This window comes from Cebidichthys violaceus, unplaced genomic scaffold (assembly GCF_023349555.1).
Source record: "Cebidichthys violaceus isolate CVI_PGR_0920_01 unplaced genomic scaffold, fCebVio1.0.p SCAF_10, whole genome shotgun sequence".
NCBI lineage: Eukaryota > Metazoa > Chordata > Actinopteri > Perciformes > Stichaeidae > Cebidichthys > Cebidichthys violaceus.
This window is the reverse complement of record NW_027176263.1, coordinates 15782228-15796954: the sequence shown is the minus strand read 5'-3', so window position 1 is coordinate 15796954 and position 14727 is coordinate 15782228. Positions and strand designations below refer to the sequence as shown.

Below are 14727 nucleotides of genomic sequence, written 5' to 3'. Positions count from 1 at the left end.
CCGGAGGCGGGTCAGGCTGGAGGCGGCAAATGGGCTTGTTGCACATGGGGCAGACACTGCGGATCTCCAACCATTTCAGCAGACACCTGGGAAACGCGGATAGACGAGAGACACATTACCACGCTTTGTCATTTCAAAGTAAGGCAAATTGTGCAAAGTTACACAGGTGGAAACTTCAGTAATCAAGACGAGAAAAAGGAGTTCAAAGGGCCTAATTGAGAGTCGTAAAACAGGACTAGACAGACAGTCATGCAGGATATGTGTACACAGTTCAAAGGCACTGGTAATGCAGGTAGAGAAGTGTCAGTCCGAGAAACAAGTTGTCAATATCATGCCAACGCTGCAGGGCAAAAACAGCTTGCGTTGCTTAAAGCGCGCTCATGCTCAAACATGCAAGGACGTTTCCAGAATTTGCCCGTCAGTCTCTGCAGGGCATCCTAAAAAAAACTTGCTCGATAACGCTTTTCTGAATTCCACTGCTTCTCCGACTGCTTCGGCTGTTAACTTTAAAGACACAAATCCATTACGAAGAGGCATTTGTGAGTCATGCCTTCGAAACTGGCTAGTCCAAAATGTTAAAAAAAAAAACGAGGCCAGAATAATATGTTGGATTTTTTTTTTTTATGGTGAGGCCTATATGGAGCCATGGACATTTGCAGGCTCAATGGCTGCTCCAAAAGTGCTATTCCACACATGGTTTTAATTGGCGATTGTCTTCCGTTTCGAGCATAATGTATCAGTCGATAAAGTTACGACTAAAAATACCAATTTGTGAAACAGCCAACAACAAATGATTCCAGCCTGTTTCCCTTGACTGTAACTTTGAAATAAAGTTTGCACGTTCACAAGTCACGAGTCAGCTTGTCCACTCTCATTAAAGTTTGATGATCACCAAGCACGGTTGTAGGACTTACTTCTTGTGAAAAGCGTGGGAGCACGGGCACACTCCGAGCTCGTCCCTGCTGCGAAACTCCTCTAAGCACACCGCACACGTTTGCTGAACAGGGGAAAAACAGGTTTTAAAACCAGTTCATAACCGACACCTGAACCATGGTCAGTTAATACAGAATATCCTGATACAAGCACTCCACAGTATACAGCGTTTAAACAGTCTGAACGATAATGCATCCATTCTGCATCATTTTATTACTGCCATAACCCCGTATTCATGTGATTATTGTACAGTATGTACTACAATATCAAGTTGTTGACTTTGGCATGCAAGATATAAACGTTACCATTTTTAGCATTTAAGTAATGATAGGAAATGTGCACCAAACTAGCCTACAGCTTGCTGCTAGCTGTGACTAGCTCCTATTTCTGTTGTGTGAATTTTGTCTGACCACACCACTCTCTAATATTAAGCTAATATGCTATAGATTCAATTTAGCATAGACTTTTTTAAACTTGACAACATGAACATTTTATTTTGGCCCTTTTTGTATTTCCTGTTCAAATGGTTGTTAGCGCTGTATGCTAACAGAGAGCAAACTTGGACTAAAGCTATTGCCCTAGCAACAAAATGGTAATGAAAAGGCTCTACACTCAATTTAACACATGACTGCAACAGTGTACCAGAGATTAGCTACCGACTGGCCAAACAAACAGAACCTCCTTTTAAAAACTGTAGCAATCGCTTTTTTTTGGGCTACATTTTAAACACCAAACTGCCGGCTTACATGTTTTCCACATAAATTCCGTCCCATTAGCCAGTTAGCATTGAGCTCACTGACTCCCATCTGTATTCATCTTACGCCAATTAGGCAATGGAAAGGGTCTACACTCAATTTTCTCACTTTTACAAAACCTGGCCACCGTTATTATATATTATGCAATTTGGACATAGCTTATTAAACCGCCAGAAGAACTGTCACATGACTGCATCAGTGTACCAGGGATTAGCTAGCAACCAAACGAATAGAACCTACTTTAAAAATAGCTTAAATTAAGTGTTTCCAGCTAATTACAGACACTGTAGCTATTTACAGCAGTACATTTGTTACTGAAAATTGAAGCCATTGCTTCATTTTGCTACATTTTAAACACTTGGGTCACTAAACCGCTGGTTTGCAGCATGTTTTCCACATTCATTCATTAGCCAGTAAGCATTGAGCTGATTGATTTCCATTCACTCTGTATTCAACTTACACCAATTAGGCTCAGCTTCTTCCCCGCTCCTTTCAAAACAACCTGTTGACGAGAATTGAGTCGTGACATAGTTCCCCAGAGAAAAACAATTAAATGAACATACTCTGAGTAACAATTTCACACCAGTCAAACTAGATACACAGCAGTAAGAACATATTACCTCGTTGTAACCGTACTGTTCTCTTGCACCTTGTCGCCTGAGTCTGTGAAGCAGAAAGAAAAAAGAAAAAAACGTATCATACAAATTGTATTATGTGCCTGGTGCTCCATATGTGTCTTCTACAGGACATGTTTTGTCATGCCTTATGAATCAGCTGAGATACTGCGTCAAACAGCCCTGGAATTCAGACAATGCCAGATTCAAGTAACAGCCTGTGCACCTATACGCTCAAAAACGTTTCCCTTTATAGAGGTATTCTGACCGAATTTCTGTTTTATTAAGTTGATCATAAGTTGTTGAAAGCATAAATGTATCACCGTTATTTTAGGCTCAGTGAACAATTTAAAAAAAAAATGCATTTGAGTTGCACGCCATTTTCACGTTTGAAACCTTATTGGAAGTGACCGATTTTAGGGCTTTGCCATCACTAAGTAAATTTACATCAATTAACAGAATCACAACCTTCTTTTAAAGGTTTTTTAAAAAGAAGGTTTTGCTTTGTTGATTTATCAATCAACAAAGCAAAACCTTCTTTAGCAAAAGCAAATCTTTGAGCAGGTTTTCCCAGAAATCCTGGAAGTAGACAGCATCCCACTGACTGACATAATTCAAACCTGTCTGCAAATGCCTGAAGCAGCTTTCTCTTAAACCTTTGTCGTTGCCAAATAACAGCCAACGCACCATGTAACACCATGAGAGGCCTCTGCGGTCAAATATTGAAACCCAGTCTGTAACAAGTATAAAAATACAGAATGTCAGTAACTGACGTGGTTGAGGCAGGACGATAGAAAGTTATCCGAAGATCAGAAAACATCTTCTGGTATGCACCGAAGGTTGCAGGTTAGTGATCTGTGACACTCTAAGATGGGGGGGGGGCAAACATTTTGGATTTTGGGCCATACAGAAAAATATAAGAAGTTAACAATAGTGAATGTCCAGTTTTCAACCTACACTGCAAGAAAATTAGTGTTTCTAGACCAGAAAACCCCATGTGGCATTAAATGGCATTTCGAGTCACAAACAAAGGCTGTGCAATATACATGCAATGCAATTTATTAGAAATATGCTAAAGCCACATTCTAGATTACTGCCCGTTTGACAGACTGTTGGGTGTAAATCCAAAATGCTGACTGTGACTGTGTGAATCCAGTCCAGGGAGCTCTAACCCATCCGTCACACCTGAACATGTAGCAGCAGAAGATGAGGGTGAGCATGAGGATGAAGAGGCCGATGCCCAGGATAATGATGTAGACGTTGAGCGGCAGGTGGAAGAGCTCCTCGGATGTCATCTTGCAGTAGCGGTCGGAGTTCTGCAATCCAAGGTCACACAGACACCCTGAGAGGACGGGACACACGGAAACAAAATGACTGGTATTAATACGGCTAAAGCAATGTTTTTTTTACGAGGGTTACACCAGCACAGTATCACAGCAATCATAGGAGATTTTTATAACGACAAAATGCAATAAAGATTTGTAGTCTCGTTAAGGAGAAAATGCATTTCGAAATAAGCATTCTGAACTATCCATTGAGTATGAATTTACCAGTTCAAATATTTATGCATACTTGAAGCGACCTTCCTTACAGATGGTGAATTATTAAGCATTTCGACAATAAATAGTACTACTGCATCATATCCATCTTATCAACATGAAATATTTTCATAAAAGGTTTCCATGAATGCGAGTCCAAACCAACTCCACACAAAGAACAAGACAACCATGAACAAAGCCTAATGTTGGTCGTAATGCAAACGCACATGAAAATGTCATTTTTGTTTAAAACACGAAAACCCACAGTAAACAGAGCTACAGTCAGATCTAAGGAATGCAGCCGACAGCATGTGGCTCAGCTGAAATGACTAAAATGTATGACTTGCAGCACAAAGTGCTTTACACATGGCGTTTAAAGACGGGCAATCCATTTGAAAGGAAAGCATTGAGAGATTTAGTCGCATTGTTCATCACTTTGAATGATGTAAGCAAAAACGGCTTGGAGTAGTGTGGGTGAGCTTTCAATATTTTATTTCTTTACGAATGATGTCATTATTGGACAACTTCTTCTGTGTCTTGGGTTCTCAAAGGGCCCAGCCCTCAAGGCCCACTCTGTTTGAGGGGACGAACTTCTGCACATACCAAGGTGGTATGGTGGTCGCCTACAACTTTGAACTTTCATATTAGCCTTGAGAGTTCATTTCTAAGGTTAGAATTAGATTTAGGTGTAGCTCTGATCAGTGGCGTAGGGTAGTTGTGACGCATCTTATGACAGACCCTACTGCTGCTTTCATGTTTGAAAGGCATGGCTGCTCGCTCGAATTTTGCACCTAAGCTAGCTAGCTAAAGATTCCAAAGAAAATAAATAGTTTATTTCATTTTAAATAGTTTATTTATAGTTTTTTGTAGAATAAGCACTATGTAATTGTGTCACAGGTTGCTACTGACTATTTTACCCCGTCACCAAAAGAAAACCATGACAGAGACAGGTTTGTCTGTTTAAGGGTCTATATAGTAGGTGGTACCATATTGGTGCTGGTAGCTATTGCCCACCAGTAGCTTGAACATAAGAAGTTGTTGTGACAACTCCCACTGGTTTGAGGACTATTGCCATCTTGGATTTTGGCTGCGCCATCTTGTTTTTTTCCAACCAATAAACGGAAGTGACCATATTTGGACTGCGGAGCTGTGACGGCGTGGTAGAGACACCGTATAGCTCTGGTAGTGACCTGTCAATCACAAGAGAGACACGCCTTTTAGGACCATAATGTACTAAATGAACATCATGCTGTATTGAAGAAGACTGTAAACTAGAGATTGAAACCATGAACTCATGTTCACAATGTTTACTGAGGTAATAAATTAAGTGAGAAGTAGAGTCATTTTCTCATAGACTTTGATACAATCACACTTCTTTTTGCAACCAGAGGAGTCGCCCCCTGCTGGCCATTAAAGAGAATGCAAGTTTTTTTGGCCGCCTGTTCTCAAATAAACACTTTGTTATGGGGCCTCCCACAAATGCCCATCCTCTATGATGGATAATATTAAGGTGCAAGACGATGCTGTAATTAATTGTTCCCAGATGGATAGAATGACAAGTAGCCATCTCTATTATCTTACAGTGAACCCTTCTGCGCCCCTCACTGCATATTGTCATCTTTATGTCCATTTGTTGAGATATTATCACACTGAGCTCTATCAGAGCCTTGCAAATGTGTGTCCATGGTCCAGACAGTTCTTCATGACCAACATATCCCATCATACTTCACTCTGTCTGTGTCCACTGCCTTTGGCGACGATGCGGCGCACGGATCTGTGTAACCTGAAAGACCTGGCGCTCTGGCACCACACCGCATCTGTGAAGCATCGTATTTCAAATTGCAATGTAACACTGCTTACACGGTAGGGATTCTTGAGCATGTGCTCAAGTTTTTGAACAAAGGTGAAAGTTGAAACATGAGTTCATCTGTAGAGGCAGTGTGTAATAAACAACTATGGAGGTGCCAAATATTTATTAAATAAGCTAGAAAGTGGGAGAAAAGGAGAGAACTGAGGTTGGGGAAATAACTTTTTTTTAATATATATTTAAACTGCAATTTGCTTTAAACAGGATAAATCTATTTATAAAGTACATAAGAATCCAAGCAAAAACACCTCTCGGCTTTCAAGTGAACTTTTACAGCCATCCTTGGGTCACAGGAATGTGTTCCACTTCTTGCTCCGCATCTCGGCCTGAGTCGAGCTACTCGCTGGAGTTTGGGCACAGCAAGAAATAAGTGTTTTCGGCCTGAGGGGCTCGAACATGCAGTTTTCATTCCCCACGGTGCACGTCGGCCTTAAACCGCAGTAGTTAACTATTTCTTAAGGTCAAGTGGCACATTTTCTACAGTGTTGGCGGTGACCTCCTGGTCCAAAAGTCATTCTTTAATGGACAGAGGTCACGGCCGGAGGGTGCAGTCTTGGGTTGGTTTGTACATGCACAGTAGGGGGGGGTTTTAGGGAGCGTTTGATAGGAGATTTGGGTGAAGGACGAAGCAGCTGTAATCTTAGCACGACGTTGGTAAATCATTGATGGTGAAGCGCTAAAAAGGTAGGCCACTGTGCAAATGTATGCAGTCTGGATACCACTGTACCTGAACAGCGTTACACAGAAACAGTAGCTTTTGGTTTGACATGTTTTGGCTGGTAAACTATAGAAACGGATTGTGTGAAAACTTCATTTGGAGGCCCTAGTTGTTGTTTTGTTTGGAATATATTTGAGGTCATGTCAGTGCTAAAACACATAATAAACCCATTTTGATCATGGTTGATTATTGATCACATCGTGACTTTGTGTAAAAAATTTCACATTAGGTTTGGGTTGTGGTAAGCTATTCATGGATCCAGCGGCTCTTAACTACTAGCAAGTTACAAATTAGTGATTTACTAAATTAAAAAGATTTAAATTGGTTGCTAGGAAACATGCAATTTAAAATATTCCCAGTTTACATCTTTATTAAACATTATATTAGCAAGCCAACTTTAGCTCTGTCAGCCAGCAGTTACTAGGTGTAAATATTTAGTAACAACCAATCTTCACAAAATAAATAATAGTTACCTGGATGTAACTCCAGTTAGACGCACGTGCATGCATAGCCCTCTAACGGGCTTCACTATTAGTTTACCCCATCAGGGATGGAGTAATGGAGAATGGACGTCATGCCTTAGTGTTGAAACCTTCTGTGTCCGTGGACCTGCAGAATCATCACAAATGACCTGTGTGGGAGCCCGGTTGTGCGCTGTAGTGCGCCTGGCACAGTTAAGGCACATCCTGCTCGGCACTGATGGCGAATACTTGTTTGAAAGAACCTGGCCGCCATAGTCTGAACATGGATTACCATGACCACTGGGGGGCTAGCCAGCGAAGTAGGATATTGTTGCTAGTTAGTGCTAAACCAGTTTAACAAGTGCTGGCAAGTCATTATTTAGCTACAGCTAGCAAGCTAGTGGTAGCTAGTGACGCAACCCGAGTGTTCATAAGAAGAAGTTGGCTCTGCCATCTGTTTCAGACACAACTTGCAACAAAGCAAGCAGTGACTATCAACCAATTTTCCTTGACCATTGGTCAAGTGAGCTAGCAATGGAAGCAGCTTGCCAGTTTGTGCTAAGTCAAATTAGCAAATGCTAGCAGGTCATGGTGTAGCTAAAGCTGGCCAGCAGGTGTAGCTTGTTACGTAGCCTGAGCAGAACTAGCCTAGCAGTTAACAGAAGTGTCTGGTGTGTCGTGGACGAGGCAGTAGGAACGAAGGACCTTCCTCACAGACGAGCTGGTCATCCTTCTTGTGGTGCTAGTACCATGGCTAATTAGTCCCAGATGCCTTACTCCCCAGCTTCCGGCAAAGCGGAGGGAGCAAGCGGGCTGAAATAGGGACGAGAAACTTCAACGGTACTTTGCTTAGAGGGACATTGCAGCAACACTAGAGGGTGACGATCGGTTTCGCCGAGTGCTGTGTCTGTACTCAAGGTGGCTGACTGAAAAAGAGTGCACAGCGACAGGTGTGCCGGTGTTTTATATGGCGTCTATGCTACCACCTGATTAGGCGATGAGTGCAAAGATGTCCCCGGAGCCTCGATGGGATAAACTATACCGCCCGTTTGCTTTAATCTCCAACTAGTAAGAGATTTACTAGTCTCCAACTAGCAAACTTATTTCTAGGCTAAGTTTGAGCTTACGGGGGGAAAAAAAACTCCAGCACACTTACCGTTACACCATTGGACAAGATGCATCAAATATGCGAATGTTCGGTTGACGGACCCAGGAAATCTTTGGGGTCGTGACCTCTCCGATATCACAAAAAGTCTGGTTTCCACAAAAGCTCAAGTTTTGTCCTGTTCGTCCACCACGTTTATAGGTCCAGACTAGCGTAACCCTGACGGTAGAACAGATGTGCAGTGAGTTAAATCCTTGTATTCTGGAGTAAGCAGATGTGATTAAATACTCCCAGATTCTCGAGAAGACATTACCAAGATGATGCTCATTTGAACAGCAGTCTTCAGTGGTGATTTGCCACTAAAGGACAAAGACAAAAAGCCTGGGAGATGAGCCTTTTGAATAAAACCACACCAATGTCACTGGCAGTATCGAAATACACTCCAAATCCCATCCAGCGCTCTGGATATTTACCTTTAGCCGAGCGCAGTCCCTGCTTTTCTTGTTTTGCCTCTCCTTCAAAACATTGTCACGAGGCTCTCCCTCCCTTCGTTTCTCCCCTCCTTTCCTTTCCTCTCTCTCTCTCCTCTGTCCTCTCCTTTTTAGATCTCCACGTCGCTTTCCCCTCTTCTCCGGCTGTGAAAACCTGCCGCTGCCAATTATGGAGAGACAAAAGGAAAGGACATGGATGGGTTTCCCCGGCAGCACGGCCAGCCAACCAGGCGGACGGCCTCAGTGTCCCTGTGGAAAGCAGCGTCTCATCTCGTCCCCTGCCTCCGCGCTCTGAACAAAGAACACTGGGAGGTATATGACACAGGAAGACAATGCTGCTAATGTGAATTCAGATCTTCTCCTTTCCTGTGTGTTCTCTTCTTCTCACATTTACTCCCCTTTTCTCTCCTCCCTCGTCTCCCTTCCCCACTTCTCGTCTACAGTTTGTAAACAGATCCCTGCTCATGTGATTCGCTGTCTGCATCACAGCTCTGCTTTCACCGCCCCCGTCCTTCCTTCCTCCTCCCTCCCTCTCTCCTCCCTCCCCGCCCGCCTGCCCTCCCTTTACCTCTAGCCCCTCTGGGTTTTTCCTTCCACCAGACCCCCCCCCCCCCCCTCCCTTTACCTCTAGCCCCTCTGGGTTTTTCCTTCCACCACCCCCCCCCCCACCCCCCCCCCCTCCTTCCTTTGCAGCTGCAAGCTATTATTGAAGTAGCTGCCGAACAGATGGCAGACAGGCAGATGTGGAAACAGGCCGTGGTGAGAGGCTGAGATATGACAGTCATAAGGTAGCTCAACAAATGAGACATTCGTGGAATTGAACTCCAGCTCGTACAAACTCTCTCGTCGTTTTTCGAGATCATACCCTTAACTGATTCGGAGAGGGAACTAAACATCAAGCCTCCATCAAGGCTGGACCATAAACTGGGCAAAGCGGGCAACTGCCCCCGAGGCCCCAGACCAGGTTACAAGTTGACCATGTGGTTACGTAATTCATTGTAAATGTGTTTGTTAATACGGTCATCAAGACTGAACCGCAGTATAGACCCTTTTACAGATCGTAAACGATGATGACGTACGGAAGTATGCGCACGCCGTTTGGCAACGGAAGTACGGAAGTGTGCAAAACCTTGTCAGGCTAAGCAAGGGCATGAACTAGCAAAGCGTGCGAATGCGACCTAAACGAGTCCAGACTGTCCAGATCAGTGTGCTAAAATGAGTGGGTAGAACACATTAGCAAGTGGCCCAATATTTAGCGGTTATTTTGTTTGAGAAATTACGAGCTGCAAGTCATCAGATGCTTCCAACTACGTTATCTGTGGTCGTGTACAGAACGTCAAATCCCATGACGAGGACTCAGAGGTTTGACTTTACATTGGACGCTACAAATAGTCTATTGGTAGTCAACCAATTAATAGCTCGCAGCCATAGATGCCGGTGTTCTGGATCAACCGTAGTGTGTCAAAAACACAAATAAAGTCTAGGTATCCTCGAAAAAATGAAATACATTTTAAATACATCTGTTGTTGATTGTCTACACCAACCGTTTACGTGAGATACTACTATAGACTGCATAGAAGAAGTGGACGTGGTCATCGTGACGTCCAACCGTCACCGTGTTGGGTTTTTTTTTGCAACCAATGAACAAAAGTTACCATATTTGGAACACAATGTAGAGACGCCGTGTACGGCTCTGGTAGCGGCAGCGACATGTCAATCACAGGGTAGCCCGCCCTAAAGCATACTCCCCTTTATGGTCTATTTGACCATAATGTACTAAATGAACATCATGCTGTATTGAAGAAGACTGTAAACTAGAGATTGAGACCATAAACTCATGTTTACAATGTTTACTGAGGTAATAATTCAAGAGAAAAGTAGGGTCATCTTCTCATAGACTTCTATACAATCTGACTTTTTTTTTGCAACCGGAGGAGTCACCCCCTGCTGGTCAGTAGCGAGAATGCAAGTTTTAAGACATTTCCACATTGTTTTCACTCGACAGAACCGAAGATCGTCGCCTGGTTTCTCCGAGCAACCACATCACATTTCTCTTGAAGTCACCAGTTAACACGGTCACTCGTTAAACTGAAACACCTGTTGCTCCAAAAATAAGTCGTCATCCTGTCGGAATTCTGTAGAACTTGAGTCCGCTGTTGGAGTATCGATTCTGACAACTGAACGTGCAACAACCAGACATTTTGATACTGGTAACAGTTTCATTTCAATGTTTGAGAACTCATCTGGGTGGCTGTGGAAAAACGGCACTTGTGTTGCCGACATGCATGTTTTAGATGACGTCGGCTGAAAAAGAATCTATAAACTGAAATGAAAGTGGTGACAAGGGCATTACACCTGAACTTAAGGCCCCGTCTTCAGGGGGCCCGAGTTAAAAACTAGTTTGTTTGTTTTCTGTTTATATTATGTTAAAAAGGTGCCAAAATAAGGGTGTTGATTGGGCCCACGGCATGTTGTTGTCCCAGGAAACCCATAGGGAATCAATCCGGCCCTGACATCCACTAAAGTATATACCAGGGGTATTCAATTAACATTCCAAAAGGTCCAGATTGAGAAAATCTCCTCGGGCAAAGGTCCGGAACATTACAATAATATCTAACTTGCACTATTTAGTGCCATATATATATATATATATATACACACACACACACACACACACACACACACACACACACACACACACACACACACACACACACACATATATACATACATACATACAAGAAGTCTAGTAGTAGTAACAACGTCTCTGTGTCGTCAACAACTGTCAAATCAAATAAAGAAAGTACACATCAATTATATTTTAACAATTATTATTCCCAGTTTTCAAATTTAAGTGGATGGATTACAAATAATACATAGAAATACATAAATAAATGTTCTTCTCATTTCAAGTAAAATAAGGGCTGGATTAAAGAATATCGCATGCATGAGCTAACTTCAAATCACATTCATGAGACAATTTAAAGGGCTTTAATTTTGAAATTCTACATCAGAATGTCCTGGTTCTCTCTGAGTGACACCTTGAGGTGTCATTCAGAGATGACATAATTGATGTGTACTTTCTTTATTTGATTTGACAGTTGTTGGCTACACTGCTAGGCTTCTTGAATAAATATAAATATATATATATATATATATATATATATATATATCTATATATATATATATATATATATATATACATACATTCCACCAATTTGACCCAGCAAATTCAGTTCATTCATCATAGAAAGTACTTTTCAGCCCGTACAGACAGTTTCATGTTTTCTGTGGCTCAATAGGGATCTTTCTGAAGTCTAATGAAACATGCAATTGAGTTGAATTATGGGAAGTGTAGTCTCCAGTGTTTTTGGAGCTTGAAATTAAAAAACACAATCAGCATACGTTGGCTTCTGCCCGCCTTGATTTTGACCATTCTTTCTAAAAATCTTTGTCCATCAGATGATTGGGAAGTAATCCAATCTGAAACATGATGATTCATGATTTCAGTCAAACCATACTTGGCTATGGACATTCAGTCAGCATTATGAAGACAAATAAGTCAACAACAGATGAAAAGGCAAGGAGAAACACGTGAGCAGAAAGTTAAATAAGATAGGTAAACATGACATGAACATGAGACGGATGCTCTGGTAGCCAGCACAGCTGCATGGATGTATTGTAAGATGAATGAATCATCAGTCTGGTGAGATTTGAGAGGAAAACATGCACGAAACATGATGTCCTGAGCTTGTTTCCTGTAGATTGTTCCGTTTGTTGCCGCCCTCATAATGAGCTGTGTCGCGGTTCTCCAGGAGGAGAGCTGACGCTCACATTTTCTGTGTTTATTTGCTGCCTCCTTATTTCAAATGCTCTCACCTCACGAAATAAGCTGCACCAAAGGCGTAAACACTCCAGAGTTCAACTAAGCCACGACACACACACACATACACACACACACACACACACACACACACACACACACTTGTTGTGAACGTGCCCTGAGGTCATCGGCCAAGTGGGATTAATGCAACTGGTGAGCTTTTGCTTTGAAATATTGACGTACATTTACGCCCAAAGACAAATATGTGTTCGCATCTGCAGTTCTCAAAGAAATACAAAAAGGAAGGCATTTTAGAGAACTATGAAAATAATAAAAGCATATGAGGGAGTTTTAAAAGCAAAACCGCTTTCCCGTTCTGATTATGTTCCATTTATGTGATATGAAATAAAAATGGAAATACAATGAAAAAGTGGTAGCAGGGAAAATTTAATATAAGAGAAGCATAAGCAAGCAAAGTTATATGGAAGGATAATATTCTCCATCTGTAAGCAAATTAACTAATGAAATGAAAGCGTTATTAATAATCTTTGATTTACCTGTAAACTGTACTTTTTGTATTTTGCAGTTTCCGTCTGAGGAGAATTGACTTCCATTCACCTGGAAGTTAAAAAGAACCGAAAAGGTGAGGGCCCAGAATAAAGTCCCAACTCACTCTCTGTATGGCTGCAAAGCAATGTAATATGTCCATGACGTACACACGTGAGGCTTACTTCAGTGACCAAAGGTCCATCTAGTGGCTGGTGTGCAGAAGTGCACTGCAGCACCAGGAAGTGGCGTTTGTTTCCCAAAATCCTTCTCATTGGCCCAGAAAACAGAAACTCACTAACTCCACTTCACACAAGATAATTCAATGTGTTTTGCAAAAAGAGAAAAAACATTTTTAAACGTTACACAAGATATTTAAGAAATCACGCTTACATACCACTGATACTTGGATGTGAAACTAATGATCCTAAAGTATCCTTATAGGAATTTAAAGGACATGTCCAAGTGTGTGCAGTAAAGACAATCCTACCTATCCTAACAACTACTGACCATAATATATGTTCCATAAATGATGGATTCGAGTTATAATACAATTTAAACATATAAAAGCATGTAAACCGTTCATCACATTGACCTACATGTGTATTTACCTGCATACGTGTTACATTCAAGTCCTATATAAAATCGGTATATACCATCAGATCTCATAAAAATCATGTCATCTGACTTTGAAAGCCCTGTATCTAAATAACTAGAAGGTCACTCAGAGCGCAGACCTTCGCCAAGGCCAGATGTCATAATGTTAAAGGAGACACATCACGCTCACATAAGGTCACACGTGTACTTTGTGTTTCTACAAGAACATGTATGCATGCTTTAATGTTTTAAAAAAAACTGTTGAAATATGTCGAAATATACCTATCACCCTCTCTCTGAAGCGCTTTCATCGCACTTTAACAGAATTACGTGTTACCAGGCTACAGTTTGGCTTCATGTTCCTGTCAGCCGATGTCGTTCACTTAAACTGCAACAAGAGAAAAGACTGGGAATCATTTAGAAAACTGTGAAATTGTCTATATGTAGAGTATAGTTGTGACATCACAACCGTTCAAAAAAAAGAACTGATAAATGATACAGCAGTTTTGTAACTTACAGCAAATAATTGAAATCATTCATTTTTTCTATTTTTTGTCACACTTGTTTTACTATTATTTCTGTTATTATTGCTTTCAATTATATATTAGATATGTATTATTTTATTGTATAATTTTAAGCTATTTTATTAATTCAGCTTCTATTTCACACTGTTTTACTATTACTATTATTATAGCTTTTAAATTCTAAATTCTAACATTTTTTAATTATGTTTTATTGTCTTACGTGCATTTCCCCAGCAGAGGGCGCTGCAGGATCACATGCTCGTTTAAAGGCGCGGTGTCTGAACGCGGGCTGAGCGTTTCGATACTTTCACTGTATCTATATAACACAACCAGCTGCTTTGTAATGAAAAATACATGAAAATCTCACTTTTTACTCCAACAAGTTTCATGAAAATTAAGCCAGTATTTCTTTGCTGTAATCCTTCTGACAAACCAAAATCATAACCTCTTAACAGAGTGATGATCACCAAGACCAACAATCTGAATGAAGTAATGTCAGTCCTTGGGCTTGATGGTTGTTGCTGGGTATCCTCATCCGCCCTCCTTCCTTCAATCCTCCTTCCTCCCTCCTTCTTTCTCGTCCTCTCCTACCTTCCTCCCGCATTCTCGTCCTCTCTGTCCACCTATCACAAAGCAAACAAAAGGCTTTTTTTCCATTAATTTATTCACTTATTTTTAATCTATTGAAGATGAAAAATATGATTATTATACTCATTCACTTATTCATTATTTTTAAGTTGTCTTATTTAATTCTA

At 41.3% G+C, this 14727-nt stretch overlaps 1 protein-coding gene and 1 long non-coding RNA gene across 2 annotated transcripts in view; one reads left to right on the top strand and one right to left on the bottom strand.

Moving 5' to 3' along the window:
- Positions 1-14340, top strand: part of LOC137885255 (uncharacterized) — a 14569-nt gene extending 229 nt beyond the window's left edge. Inside the window, exons 2-4 of the long non-coding RNA XR_011104795.1 lie at positions 8597-8794; positions 12892-12948; positions 14207-14340. This is a non-coding gene — a long non-coding RNA (uncharacterized lncRNA). The remainder of the gene's footprint in view (positions 1-8596; positions 8795-12891; positions 12949-14206) is intronic.
- Positions 2-8350, bottom strand: LOC137878265 (RING finger protein 122-like; the record flags this gene model as incomplete). Its single annotated transcript, XM_068718497.1, has 6 exons — positions 8043-8350; positions 3488-3644; positions 2309-2351; positions 2149-2190; positions 915-997; positions 2-86 (listed from the first exon to the last, which is right to left on the bottom strand). Coding segments are annotated over exons 1-6 (435 nt in total), but the record flags the coding sequence as incomplete, so codon positions are not given.
- Positions 14341-14727: the final 387 nt, after the last annotated feature.